Source organism: Mauremys reevesii, linkage group 21 (genome assembly GCF_016161935.1).
Source record: "Mauremys reevesii isolate NIE-2019 linkage group 21, ASM1616193v1, whole genome shotgun sequence".
NCBI classification, from domain to species: Eukaryota; Metazoa; Chordata; order Testudines; family Geoemydidae; genus Mauremys; species Mauremys reevesii.
In genome coordinates, this window is record NC_052643.1 from 8,929,068 (window position 1) to 8,942,920 (window position 13,853).

At 50.1% G+C, this 13,853-nt stretch overlaps 2 protein-coding genes across 6 annotated transcripts in view; one reads left to right on the forward strand and one right to left on the reverse strand.

Annotated features, from left to right (window-relative positions):
• Positions 1 to 609: 609 nt before the first annotated feature.
• Positions 610 to 6,950, reverse strand: UBIAD1 (UbiA prenyltransferase domain containing 1). Of its 4 annotated transcripts, none has more exons than XM_039509599.1 (3): positions 6,912 to 6,950; positions 5,017 to 5,582; positions 610 to 4,217 (listed from the first exon to the last, which is right to left on the reverse strand). In XM_039509599.1, the coding sequence occupies exons 2-3, from the start codon at positions 5,537 to 5,539 to the stop codon at positions 3,730 to 3,732; spliced, it is 1,011 nt and encodes a 336-aa protein (XP_039365533.1). In that variant the 5' UTR covers positions 5,540 to 5,582; positions 6,912 to 6,950; the 3' UTR covers positions 610 to 3,729. The 4 variants fall into 4 exon arrangements, with proteins under 4 accessions (XP_039365533.1, XP_039365530.1, XP_039365531.1 ...); XM_039509596.1 differs by lacking the exon at positions 6,912 to 6,950 and adding an exon at positions 6,778 to 6,910; XM_039509597.1 differs by lacking the exon at positions 6,912 to 6,950 and adding an exon at positions 6,019 to 6,162.
• Positions 6,951 to 7,195: 245 nt separating this feature from the next.
• MTOR (mechanistic target of rapamycin kinase) overlaps positions 7,196 to 13,853 on the forward strand; it is a 101,097-nt gene continuing 94,439 nt past the window's right edge. The window contains exons 1-7 of one of the 2 annotated variants that reach the window (XM_039509591.1): positions 7,196 to 7,348; positions 8,718 to 8,880; positions 9,439 to 9,547; positions 10,318 to 10,380; positions 10,847 to 11,079; positions 11,418 to 11,618; positions 12,415 to 12,549. In XM_039509591.1, the coding sequence (XP_039365525.1) occupies positions 8,761 to 8,880; positions 9,439 to 9,547; positions 10,318 to 10,380; positions 10,847 to 11,079; positions 11,418 to 11,618; positions 12,415 to 12,549 (861 nt within the window). In that variant the 5' untranslated portion in view covers positions 7,196 to 7,348; positions 8,718 to 8,760. The remainder of the gene's footprint in view (positions 7,349 to 8,717; positions 8,881 to 9,438; positions 9,548 to 10,317; positions 10,381 to 10,846; positions 11,080 to 11,417; positions 11,619 to 12,414; positions 12,550 to 13,853) is intronic. The other variant, XM_039509593.1, reaches the window with a different exon arrangement.

The following is a 13,853-nucleotide window of genomic DNA, read 5'->3' on the forward strand; positions in this document are numbered from 1 at the left end:
GGCTGTGAAGTTAGACCGTGAATCACGCCGAAGCATCTAACGACAGCAGCATTATGCTGCATGTAAAAACATAAGTCCCTCGGGGCAGTTTTCCCTGCCACAAGGGTTTATAGCTCCTGGGCTCTGCTGCACATACATGTAACGCAGGATGGAACTTGGGGGGCACTTTAAACCAGAATCAACAGAAGGAAAAATATAAATGAACAAATTCCCCTATGCCACAGACCTCCCGTTCTGGCCAAAGCCCTGCATTCAAACACGCAAACCTTACACACCAACCATTAACACAGCTTAAAGGTCTCTGCCCCAAAGCATCCCAATAGCTGGTGTGAAAGAAAGAGCAAGGAGACCACGCAGGAGAAACATGATTTGAGTGGCAGAATGACACTGAAGAGGCTCAAGTGTGCCTGTGTCCTGGGCAGGCATTAGTGACCACAGCTACTCCAGAAAGCTTCCCAATAATCCTTTACCCTGGTTTGTGGCCCAGATGGGAGACTGGTGGGGGCAGCACGCTGCCAAGGGCCTGCGGCGCAAATGCGACCACCTAAAAAGTTGCAAGGAAGTCAGAAGCGGGGACTTTGATACAGGAAGAGCAGGAGAACACGCAGGTGTTGATAAGCAAGTTTATCTTTATTAAAAAGACAAAGTTCAATTGAAGTCTGTCTCAGTATTATAAATGCTCAGGCTCATCAGTGCCCTGCATAGAAAGCTGTATTCCAAAGTGGCCTCTGTTGATAGATTAGATCCCCAAAACCTATTAACATCTGCCCTCAAACATATGTTTGCCCTTTCAATTGAACTGATTATCTCTCGACATACAAGGACAGGGCTGCTGGGTTCACAAGGGGACTCTTATGGTCAAAGGCGCCTACCTCATGCGTACCTAGGGTGTGCGCTTTCCAGTGCTTCTACGCCAAAGCTGTACAGAGGAGTGTCCATAGGAAACATGTTCTCCCAGAAGATCCAAACCCAGAAACGTAACACGGAGCCGTTTAAAATAATTAACCGTGGCTTGTTACAAATGGAACATTTAGACACCTCACTGAACCTCTGCCTGGGCGAGAGGAGAGGTCAGGAGGCCATTTAATACATACGCTGGACAGATGTGCTACAGATCTGCTCGGCTACCAGCAGAGACTCAGCATGCAGCAATACAGCTTATTGCAAGAGGCTGAAAAGGCCTATGATCAGAAGAGGTGCTGGACATACAGCATCTGAACTGAGGATATTGGAACACAAGACCAGTTGCCTTAGGGTTTGTCTATATGGAAAGTTTTACCAGTGATGCTAAAATAAATCCCCATGTGGACACAGAAGCCTGGCTTTTGTTTAGATTAAATCCTGTACCCAAGCAACATAAATTAAACCAAAAAGGGGCTTCTCATACCAGAATAAGAGCATATGCATGGTATAATACTGGTACAACTTTACTGGTTTAAATTCACCACCTTATGTTATACCAAAAAGATCTTCCTATATAAGTAAGGCTTGAGAAGCAGAATGCCTGAGAAAATATCCAGCATAGATATAGCACTTCTTACTTTCAAAGTTCTTTATCAAATTACATTAACCCCACAACACCCAGTGAGGTAGGCAACGATAAGCTCCATTTTACAGATGGAAAAACCCAGGCACAGAGAAATTAAGTGGCTTGCCCAAGGCCACTGGGGGGAAACAAATGAGATGGTTAGGATTAGAATCCAGGCGTTTCCAGCTCCCTTACCATACACAGATCACCCCACACCCCTAAGGCTTCCAAAGTCTGCTATGTTTGATGCTGCTTATGAATGGAAGCAGTCTGCACACGTTTCCTTCTAATCCCTGTATCTGTAAATCACTTTGAATGCCCAAGAAAATGGCGCCACAAATGCATGAAATGGGTCACCTCTCACCCCAGCTCTGTGGCAATAGCACTGGTCTTTCCCACTAGCAGACAGACTTTCTAACCAGGAGTCTTTTCCCTTTTTGTAAGGAAGAGATCAATCATAGTGTTATGTGTTGCTGTTCCACTGAGGGACATTTCCTAGACTATTCACCATAAGAACTACAGCTCTCAAATTTCTTGTTCACATTCTGCCTGTCAGAAGCAACATGGCTTAGGGAACATGCATAAAAAATTGCCACATCAATCCCCATTAAACTATAGCTATGCAAGAGCTAGACATATCATCATATAACAAACAAGAAAAGGGCACATGATGTATCTGCTGAAAGACCTACAAACAATACAACCCTGGGATTAACCGGATCAACCCACTCCATCTTGCAGAATGGGCTCTGTTAGGAAATAGCTCTCTCTACCACCGGGGTTGATTTTGCCATCACTTCCACTCCTCAGTCTGTGAGACAGAATGTGCTTGGCAGAAGGCAGAGTTGGTTCTTTGACAAATGCTCATCACCAGCCCACTGGAGCTTTAAGCCAGCACCGAAAATAGGAAGTGTACATTTTCCCAGAAAATCACTGCCAAGTATTGCTAGATGCCTCTCTCCCTCCAGCTGAGATCAACCCCTTCTGACTGGGTTTCTAACCAAAGCCAGGTTCTCTACTGTACAAAGCAGCAGACTGACTGCTTAAACCAGTTTTGCCTTGCTGTTTTCCCTGGGCAGCCTGGAGAGAAAGTCTGATCCAGGCATCGCCCTATTTTAATAACTGAATCTGAGGCTGGTGAAAGCTGTCACCTGCCTGCTAAGATTGCTCCTGAGTAACGGTGTCCAGCTGTGAAGCAATCACAACCGGCAGCTAAGTCACCAGAAACCATTTGAACACTTTGATGTCACCTATATAACACCTCGGTGCCAGTTCCATTTTACAGTTGTCATAACTCCTCCATTACATCAGCACTGAACAGCAATCACCCCTTTCAGGTGAGTAACCTCTCATTGCCATAACACGCCCAAGGTGACTATGCCACACTGCACACCCTGCTGGACTTTACTGATCGCAACTAAAAGGCTCCTTGTGCCCTGGTTAATACCCTCCCCTCGGGCTCAGGAACACTGTGCTCCTGGCAGTCGGAGTTCTAGAACAAGGTCTAGATCAAGTCAATCTGGACATTTCAAGGGCGTCCTGCAAAGAGCCCTTACATCAACACTCGCCATTTCACGCAGGGAACAAAAAAATTTCCCAGTGAAGAACAGGGTTCAGTGACGGTGGGAAAATATGAGTGAGAGCCAACACGGACCAGGTGGTGAGGATGAAGTTTATCAAGAGGAGTGAAGTAGCACCATCTGCTTTATCCATGATGCTGACAAAAATAAAACATTCAGTGGCAACTTTCATGTGCTACAGCATAGGGGTGGAGCTGCTGAATCCCCTTCATGTTGTATGGGGATGATTCACAGATCGGGGAAGGGACAGTTCACATTTAAGCCTCAACCCTGCTCCTATTGAAGTTAATAGCGAAAGTCCCTTTGAATTCAATGGCAGTAGCATCAAGTCCTTGAAATGTCTGTCTGCTCACATGGTGAATTACAATAAGCACCGAGAGAAAGCCAGAGACACAGTCAATTCAACCCTCTTCCCAGAGAAGAAGTTCCTAAGACACCATCGGAAGTCTCTCGTACAAGAGAAACTGCTTATCTCAACAAGACCAAAGCCCATAAAATTCACATGGAGTCACTGGCTCGAGCCAGCCTTCTTGCTCTGGCCCCATCCATAACAAACCACCCACTTGCACCCCGAGCTCTGGCACTAACACTCAAGTCATGGGGCTACAGCAGCTCTCGCCATTACAGTTTGGGCAGCGTGCCTGCTGGTGCCAGTATAATACCAAAAACATAGAAGAGCCCCAGCAGGAGGTTGAGCTTGGCTGTCCGCTGGGGAATTTTGCTGAAGCTCTGGCTCCGGAACTGCCTCTCCAGCGAAAAGGCCATAGGAATGGTAAGTAGTGGCAGCGCCATGCTGATGGTGTAACGCGTGGCCAAGATGCAGAAAATCAGGTACGGCAGGAAGAGCAGCGTGTTGTAGAGCATGTAGGAAAACGTGGGGCCGATGAGGATGGCCAAGGTGACAATGCCTGCCTGCCGGTCAGACTCCATGTCCCGTGTGTTGTTGCTGTGCAGGATGGCCTCAGTGCTGAGGGCTAGTGGGACAGCATAGAGCAGCGGTGAGACAGACAGATAGCCAACCTGCACTGCATGGGCAAACATGACAGCCAGGGGCCCAAATGTGATGAGGATCACCAAGTCGCCAAGTGCAACATATTTAAATCCAATTCCTGTGGCAAGAAACAAGTGGAAAACAAGTGTTACCAGATGAAATTCACTTTATGGAGGATAATAGATGTTACTCAAACAGATCAGCAGCTCCTACAAAATGCGGTAAAACAGCCAACACAAATACAACTAGGGCAGGGCTACACATGCTCTCGTATTGCCCCAGAACTGATTATTGTTCTCCCTTTCCAAAGATAATAAAGCAAATACAATGTCTGCAATTCTCCAGTCTCACCCACTGAGCATAGATTATGGGGCAGATTCCAGTTACCACCTGGAATACTTGTTCCACAAGCAGTCACACTGAAGTCAACGGGATCACACATGCAGAAAGGTGCTACACAACGTGAGTAAAGATATTCGAATCTGGTCCTGAACAGACGCAACCATCAGGTTAGACTAACAGCTGCTACATCTTTCAAATGATATCCTCCGAATCCTAGAAATTGCTTAATCTTATCTATAGCAAAACACTAGGTGTCTCTTCAACAACCCAGCTGCAGAAAGAGGCAAAAGACATTTTTATCTTGATAAGCCCCACAAAAAAAATTCATGTTCCTACTCTACATCAGTGTTATTCATTAATCTTGGGTGCATTTCTTAAAGCATGTCTTAAGTTTACTTTTCATTTGAAACTAGATCTGGCTAATAAGAAATGAGGACCCATTCAGATAATACAAACTGAGCTCCATCCCTGAAGAAGAGAACACAGATAATGAACCAAACCAGTTGACATACACCAGATATACATTTCACACACAATTCCTGCCACAGACTCAGAGTACTGAATACAGTCCTTACCTCCAGTATAAAGGAAGGAACTGGAAAGTCCCCCAAAGTAGATCAGGGCCAGGTGCTCCAACTTGAGAGTGGAGAGACAGTAGAGGCAGGCAGCACAGATACAGCCCAGGGTATAGAGGAAGACCCCAAATCGGACCACATCCTGAGGCTCCAAGATCTGGTCCACCAATGTCCGGTCATCACTCTTCTTGTGGTCAATGCCCTTGGAGAAGTCATAGTAGGTATTAACCAAGTTACCTGCTCCATGCACAGCCAAGACAGCCACTGCACTGCCCACTAGCAGCCCTGGGTCTAGGGATCCATGGGACCGATAGGCTAAGGCACTGCCCAGGGCTACTGGGGTCAAAGAGGCGCTGAAGCTCCAGGGCCGCAGGGCCAGAACGTAGGCTGCACATTTCTGCCTCCAGGTGCCTGGGTGGCTCTTCGCAGAGCTGACCAGCCCGATGCCCAGCTCCCCCACAACACCTCCTCTGGGGCTCTCAGCGCTGATGCTAATCTTCTCGGTCTGATCCTCAGCCTCCATGCTCTTCACGCAGCTGCCTCAGGAGAAGGTGCCGGAGAGAGACCTGGGAAAGGAGGGGGAGTTTGCATCAGGAAAGGGAAATCCCCAGGCCTCACCAGTGACTCACTGGTGACATACCCAGCCCAGGGGAGACCCGCCCCGCAACGTGAACCTCTGCAGCTGCCACCGCCGAGCGAAGGACCCACAGCAGGGAGAGCGAGGGGCGGGCCCCTTCCCAAGCGGGGCACCACAGCGGAGAAGCGGGGTCTTTCCCCGGCTTCCTCCTCCCCATGGGGCGCCTCAGCTGGGGTGACCGGATGTCCCGATTTCATAGGGACAGTCCCGATTTTGGGGGCATTTTCTTATATAGGCTCCTAATACCCCCACCCTGGCCTCAGCTCCCCCGACCTCCGCATGTCCTGGGCAGGGGGCGGCTCCCGGCCCCGGGCGGGGCTGACTCTGCGCTCCCGTCTCCTGGGGCGGCTCCGAGGGCCCCTCACCTGCTGCGGAGCCGGGATCCGGCTCCGTTCACGCGCGAGCCGGGCACTCAGGACCATGGCAACCAGCCCGCGGTGCCGCCATCTTGCCCGCGTGGGCACCAGCCAGGGCCGCCCCTCCGGAAACAAGGGCTCCGATCGCGGGGGTTCCGCTTGCTCTGAGGGGAGCCCTGGGCCGGGAGGGGCGGGGGGAAGAGCCCCACAATACTAGTAATACGGGAGCGGGGCTAGGATCTTCCCGCAGCGGGACGGCAGCACAGGGAGGTTAAACCTCATACTCGGGGTCACTCAGCCAGTCCGTGGATTGAACCCGGGAGTCCTGAGCCCCCATCCCCCTTCTTTAACCACAGAGAACAGACTCCCCTACCCCCGGCCCTGCACACGGGTGCTCGGGGTGCTGCATGCACACACAGCCCCGCAGACTCCTGCCTGCAAGATCAGAGCCTGAGCCTCCGTTTTCCCCAACCTGCAAAATGGGGATAACAACCCACAGGGATTAATATGTAGGAGCGACTGGAATAATCTGGTAATAAGTGACACAGAGAAAGCCTAGGACGTTAATTCCGAGTCACTGTTACTCAATTATCGGTTAATATTTAACTATTACTGAACATTAACATCTAATCATTAGTATCAATAACAAGTCTGTTATATGAACCCTTAACCATTAAGATTAGCGGTAAATCAGGGATGTTAAACACTTCGTATTGATTATTACAGCTATTAGCTATTCTCCAAACTAGGTGTCACAGAAGCGAGTACCTTCTATACGTAACATTACGGTAACAGAGCCTTTCTTCTGCCCTTGGTGCTCTTCAGGGCGGGCTGCACCCAGAGCAGTAGAGAAGCTGGAGGAAATAGAAGGACCAAGCGTTCACGCGGCGGAAGATTCCTACCGTATCAATGGTTTAAAAAAAAAACAATCGACGCTTCCCCATTCCCGCATGCGCACAATACCTGTGGCTTCAAAGAGGGCGGAAGCAATGCGGCTTTCCAATGGGGGGAGCAAGCTCTGAATTCTAACCAATCAGGCGGCACCCAACTTCTCATTGGTTCAGTTAAGTGTCAGTATATCACCATCTGTCCTTTGATTGGCCATGAGCGATTGCACCCGCCTCCGGCAGTTATTTGGGGGTGGAAACACGATCCCCTAGTAGCCCCTCCTCACCTGTAAAACTATTGGCTGCTCCACCCGCTGGTCACATTCCCCTCCGCGCTGATTGGTTGCCGGTTCTTCGCCGGCCCAGCGGCAGCAGCGGGGGTGGGGAAACCCGGGGCCCAGGCTGGGGAACCGGTCGCAAGGGGGCCGGCGCGGCTGGGCCGGCCGGAGGCGGTGAGTGATCCCCCGCTGTAGGGACACCCCGGCCTGGCTCCCCCGTACGGGGCCTATGGGGGCGGCCTCCCCTTCGCCGGCCGGGCTGGCCCAGGCCCCCCGGCGGCCGGGCTGGGGCGCTGCCGGGTGAGCGGGGCCGCCCGCGGGTCCTTCCCTCCCCCGGCCGGCCGGCCGCCCCCGCAGCTCGGGAGGTGCCCGACTCCCCTCCCGTGCCCCAGGCGGAGCAGTGCCCGGAGCTGTCAGCCAGGCCGGCGGCCGCCGCTCTACCCCCGGGGCCTCCCCGCGCCGCGCCGCTCTGGCTGGGACCGTGGCCTTGGGTCTGCGCCGGCTTTCCCAAGGCGGGGCATCCGTGCCCCCCGCTCATGCAAGCCAGGCCTCTGCCCTTGGCGGTGTGCGCAGGCTCGTAGGCCTTGCTCGCCCGAGCTAGACACCCCCTTTGCACCGGAAAACACCGCTCGTTGGGGAGCTGCGAAGGCATTTCCCTCACCAGGGAAGAGGAGGCCTATTTAGGCGACTCTTCCCATGCTGGGAGCTGATCATGGCTTCTGGGGCGATGCTGATAGCAGGAAAGATCCCACACTGTCTCCTGATTCCTCTGGGGCATCTGCTGTACCCAGGGATTTTAACGAGGCAGAGTTGTCCCGCGGCTAGTGAGGAATAGGAACCCGGGACTATTAGGGTTCTGGTCCTAGTTCCCCCAACTCACCTGCTGTTTGTTTGCAGCAAAGTACTTGAAGACCTGTTTGTTGGTTTCCTCCTTTCTAAAACGTTTCTTTTTCAACTTTTAAAAAAAAATGCACCCATCAAGATGGTCTCTACACATGCACAACATTAAACATCCCATTACAATGACTGTTGCTGGCATGAATAGACTCTCAGCCCATGAATGTACATTGGAGGTTATAACACTTACCCTGGGCGTATTGAGGCTTGTAAAGAACTTTGAGGTTCTTGGATGAAAGGGATTGTAGAGGAGCAAACTAAAGTAATGATATCAACATGCTAACCAAGCGGGCCTTATCCTCCTTGTAACTTTGCTTGACCGAGAACGACTCTGAAACACAACCCTGTCTTGGTATTTGGGCATGTAATTGATATGGGCATGTCACATGTACCCAAGAACACTTTGTGCTGAGGCTGAGCTGGGTCCAGTTTGTTTAGGGTGCGCTGAAGGACCTAGCGCGGAATCCAAGGAGCTTGTACCCCTGTCATATATCTGTCAGGGCTCTGTAGCTACCATGCCATCTGAAAGCCCTCTGTTTCTCATGAGATGTGTATTTGGGAGCAGTAAATAGGAGCAGTGTGGTGGAGGGAGCTGTGATTAGTTTCTATACTAGCCAAAAGCAATAAACAGGTTTTCTGTCTAAAGGATCCACTGGACTTGATACCCCAAGTCCCAGCTTGCCGCCATCATGTCGAGCACCGTGTCCATCCTTCAGCAATTTGCCAGTGGCCTGAAGAGCCGCAATGAAGAAATTAGGGCAAAAGCCGCCAAGGACTTGCAGCATTATGTCACCATGGAGTTCCGTGAGGTGAGTGCTGCAGATGTGGGAGCAGCAGCATTTAGCTGGGAAGACACGTTTGTACTACTTGGCTAGGGAGTGAGGTATGTTGCTTGGATGCTTGGGGTGGTAGAGATTTGGGATGCTGAGGTAAGTAAGGCTCCAGAACAGGGGCTGGGTTAACAGGGCAGGAGCACAGGCAGGAGATATAATTGCTTCTTCTAGATGTTTGAATCCCACAGTTAATTTACTGCTTTTGAGTTTGGGAGCCCTGAAAAGTGGTGTTGCCCTTCTTTGGCTTGGTCTACACTGGGGGGATTGATCTAAGATACGTCGACTTCAGCTACGAGAATAGCGTAGCTGAAGTCGACGTATCTTAGATCGACTTTCTTCGCGTCCTTGGGGCGCAGGATCGACGGCTGCCACGCCCCCGTTGACTCCGCTTCCGCCTCTCGCCCTGGTGGAGTTCGGGAGTCGAAGGGGAGCACATTCGGGGATCGATCGTGGGAAGTGTAGACATACCCTTTATCTGGGGCATGTGTAATGGAGGAGAGTTTGTAAATTGGTCTGAATTCCTTTCCTGTGCAGATGAGCCAGGAGGAATCTACCCGCTTCTACGATCAGCTGAATCACCATATATTTGAACTGGTCTCTAGCTCTGATGCAAACGAGAGGAAAGGAGGCATTCTCGCCATAGGTGAGTGAAGGACTTCAGAGCCTCTGGTGAACTTTCCCTTCAAATTGTTATTCTATCAGGACAGATTGTCAAGAGAACTCCATACCACAAGAGATGCCCAGTATACTTAAGAGAGTTTGGTGCACTGGGTGCGTATAGAATGTAGAGCTCTTTTGAAAATCTGACCATAAATGTCACAATGGGAGCTGCTGGATGCTGAGCACTTCTGAAAATCTGGCCCTTTTGCTGCCTCCTTGGAAACTGAGCTCTTGAAAACCTGACCCCAATGTAGGTGCTGAGCACTTGAAAATCTGGCCCTGAGCTCTTCTGAAAATACTTCTCATAGTGTCCAGTTTTATTGGTGGTCACAAGAGGCGAAGACTCCGGACTCCCAGTTGCCTGAGAACATTCATTCTTTTTTGTTTAAAGTCACCTGCTCAAGGGCAGCAGCCCCCATCCCTGTGGAGGGATCTAAATGGCTTTTGCCTTCATTTTGTTTAGTGTCTCTCTCAATTGCCCTGTTGTGCTTTCATTCTTACATGGCAAAGCTGCCCAAATCCTGTGACACACAAGGATGCAGGTAACTTGTATAAAAACACACTCTGTACTCTTCGCGTTTGCCTTTTGTTAACTACATAGAAACTGCTTGTGGGTTGATTTCATGAACCATAACCAAACCAACCCCAAGGTATCTGGAGGTGGTGGAAGTAACTTAGGAAAAGAAATCTTTGTTGACCGCATCTGATTTCAAAGCTGACAGTATCACTCTAAAATTGTTTCTGTGAATTTAGTGCTGTTGAAAGGTGCCGGATTGACAACCCTGGACACTGATGGCCTCTTTATCTACAGAGCAGGTACAACCCAGGCACCGGCAGTGCAAACTTCAGCCACACTGCCCCCTGTCAGTGTGCCTCAACTTTGACCTGGAGGGACCATCTCTAGGGGTGAGGGAGCATTCAGTCTCCTTAGTCCATTCAGTCCTTGGCGCCTCTACTGAGACTGTCAAGAAGGGGGCCAATTGTAGTGGTTGCATGTGGATGCCTGTCAATTGGGAATGGGTCCACAATCCCAGGGTGGAAAATCTGTGACCTGTGGAAAGAACTTGATAAGCTTCCCTGTTTACTAAACAAATTCTGACTTTAAAAGGCTGGTGATCCTTTCCTATTGCTTGATTTCTGTGGTGGATTTCTGGTTTAGGAAGAGATAATGGGAGTCTCTAAAGAATGGATAGGGAATACTAACTCTTCTCCAGGGACTACCCTACTGTCTGGCAAGCTGACTCGGTGGCAGAGCTTTCACTCCTGTTCTCCTTCTCCCCAGCAAGCCTTATCGGCGTTGAGGGAGGCAATGCCACCCGCATTGGCAGATTTGCCAATTACCTTCGGAACCTCCTCCCCTCCAATGACCCCGTCGTCATGGAGATGGCGTCCAAGGCCATCGGGCGCCTTGCTCTGGCAGGTGATACCTTCACGGCGGAATATGTGGAGTTCGAGGTGAAACGGGCTCTGGAGTGGCTGGGAGCTGATAGGAATGAAGGTCGAAGACATGCAGCTGTATGTACTCCTCTTCAGCCTTCCTGGGAAAGGGCTCATGAGTAGTGCTGATGGGAGCTATGTATATAGATGGGCGGATGCAGCGAATGAGAGCTGTCAGGGATTGGAGTGGCTACCATTGTATATCTGAGAAGTTGTGATGCTGGCTAGCTGGTCTGCCATTAATCATGTTCATTATCATAGTCTCTTGGGACCAGCCAAGAATGAGGGCCTGTTTTGCTAGGCATTGTATAGATGCAGAGCAGATAGAAGCTTACAGTCTGGACAGACACAGGGAAGGGGTCAGTCTCTGAATTCCAATCTGTCCCTAACACCACTGTCTCTCTTCCTCTCTCCAGGTTCTGGTCCTGCGTGAGCTGGCAATCAGCGTGCCCACCTTCTTCTTCCAGCAAGTGCAGCCATTCTTCGATAACATCTTTGTTGCTGTGTGGGATCCCAAACAGGCCATCCGAGAGGGAGCCGTGTCTGCCTTACGAGCCTGCCTTATCCTCACCACCCAGCGGGAGCCAAAAGAGATGCAGAAGCCACAGTGGTACAGAGTAAGGAAATAATCCCTTAATCTTGGAACAGCTTTCCTCTAGAGTTCAGAAAAGCCTCAGTGTCGGCACCAAAAGCCAAGAGACTGATCCTCATATGTCAATAGGTGTTGGCCTCTCTCAGTCAGGATTGAAAATGGTTTGGCCTCTAGAATAGGCTGAACCAAACTGTTTACACTACCCTCCCCAAAAGCATGTGAGACACTCCATTCCACCAGGGCTCTATTGTACGTTCTGTAACTTGTTGCCAACAGTAGAACAGAATGCTCAGTAGTTAGGGACACGTGCAGATTTTATGGGTTCAGCTACCTCAAGGTCTCATCAGCATCAGTGATCAAAGAGCCAGTCAGCAATGGCACTGTTACAATGCTGCAGCCAGGGGTTGTACTTATTTGGCAATGAGTTCTAAATTCACATGTTAGGCTTGAACAATGCAATCAAACTAATTTGACACCGTGAGACCTGAGCACGTCCTACTGGCAACATGACCAGGGCGCCAAAACATGAAAGGCCTCAACACACATTTCAAATAATCCCCATGAACGCTATGATAATGGTGTGTTCTTGAGAGAAGATGGAAGACGCAGATCTCTTTGTTCACTCTTTCTGTTGAAAACAGTTTGGCTGCCAGAGTAGACTGGGTCAGAACTATTCAGTGCTCTGTTCTAGTGTAGATCAGCTGAGGTTTGTAGCTGTTCTTGGAACTTATGGGCTCCCAGTAACTACTGACTTGCTATATTCCCTTGTTCTACATTGAGGGGACTTGGTCTCTGTTAAGGTTGCTATTATCTTTGTTCAGCACACATACGAAGAGGCAGAGAAAGGTTTTGATGAGACTTTGGCCAAGGAGAAAGGTATGAATCGTGACGACCGAATCCACGGCGCCTTACTGATCCTCAATGAATTAGTGAGAATCAGCAGCATGGAGGGAGAGGTGAGTGACTTATCAAGATGGCGACCAGTGTTTGGTGCTATGGTTGGCCGAACGGAGGTGTCTCCTTGTTCAGTTTAATAAAATGGGGCACATGCGATTAATCCGTTTGGGTTGGAAATGGGTTGATTGAGCTGGAGAAGTTCACAAGCAACTGGGGTCTAGGGCATTTAATTGTCACAAACACAGTGGCAAAGTGAAGGGAATTAGTACAACAGTACCAAATGTGTAGGGACAGGAGGGTTCATTCATGATGGAAAGTGACATTAAATAGCTTTAAGTGACAACTGGATGTGTGGGGCAGCAAGTACAGATATTTGTGGGATATAAACACAAAGGAAGGAGAGGAATTGTGCAGGGTGTTATAGGAGGATATAGCCAGAGGAGGTGGGAACACTTCCTCGCAGTGATTAAATGAGATGCTGGGCAGCCTCCCAAGGGAAGGGAAAGGGTGAAAACCCAATTGCTTGGGACTTTTAAAATTAGATTAGAAAAAGCACTAGAGAATGTCCTTCAGGGAACAATTCTGCCTCCGTCCCTTGGGATGGACAAGGTGATTGAATAGATCTCTCTCCCTCTTTAGTTTCAATTACTCCTCCACGATCTTTTCCCAGTTGTAGCTTCAAACCTTTCTTGCATTATGCTGTCCCCTGTGACCGTATGTAGTAGGACAGGTACATCACTGTCTGTTCAATGTGTGTGATATAGGATGGTCGCCTGATAGGTTCTAACCTTATATGGATATGTGTTTAATTTAAGCAGCAACTTGGCACCAATTAAATTTGAACTGAAGGTGTGTTCGTAGGGGCTGGTGGGTTCATAGGAAGTGGTTGAATGTGTTGGACGCGAGGGTCAGGTTAGTGCCCAGAACTGTTTAATCATGTGAAACTCAGCACATTCTGAGAGTCCTGCTAGACCAGTGGTTCCCAAACTAGGGGCGCTCCTTGTTCAGGGAAAACCCCTGGCGGGCCAGGCCGGTTTGTTTACCTGCCGCGTCCGCAGGTTCAGCCGATCACGGCTCCCACTGGCTGCAGTTCACTGTTCTTGGCCAATGGGGGCTGCGGGAAGCGGTGGCCAGCACGTCCCTCGGCCTGCGCTGCTTTCTGCAGCTCCCATTGGCCAAGAACGGCGAACCGCGGCCAGTGGGCGCCACAATCGGACGAACCTGCGGACGCGGCAGGTAAACAAACGTGCCTGGCCCGCCAGGGGCTTTCTCTGAACAAGCGGCGCCCCTAGTTTGGGAACCACTGTGCTAGACTGTGAATTCACAGTATTATAGAAATGTAGGGCTGGAAGGGACCTTGAGA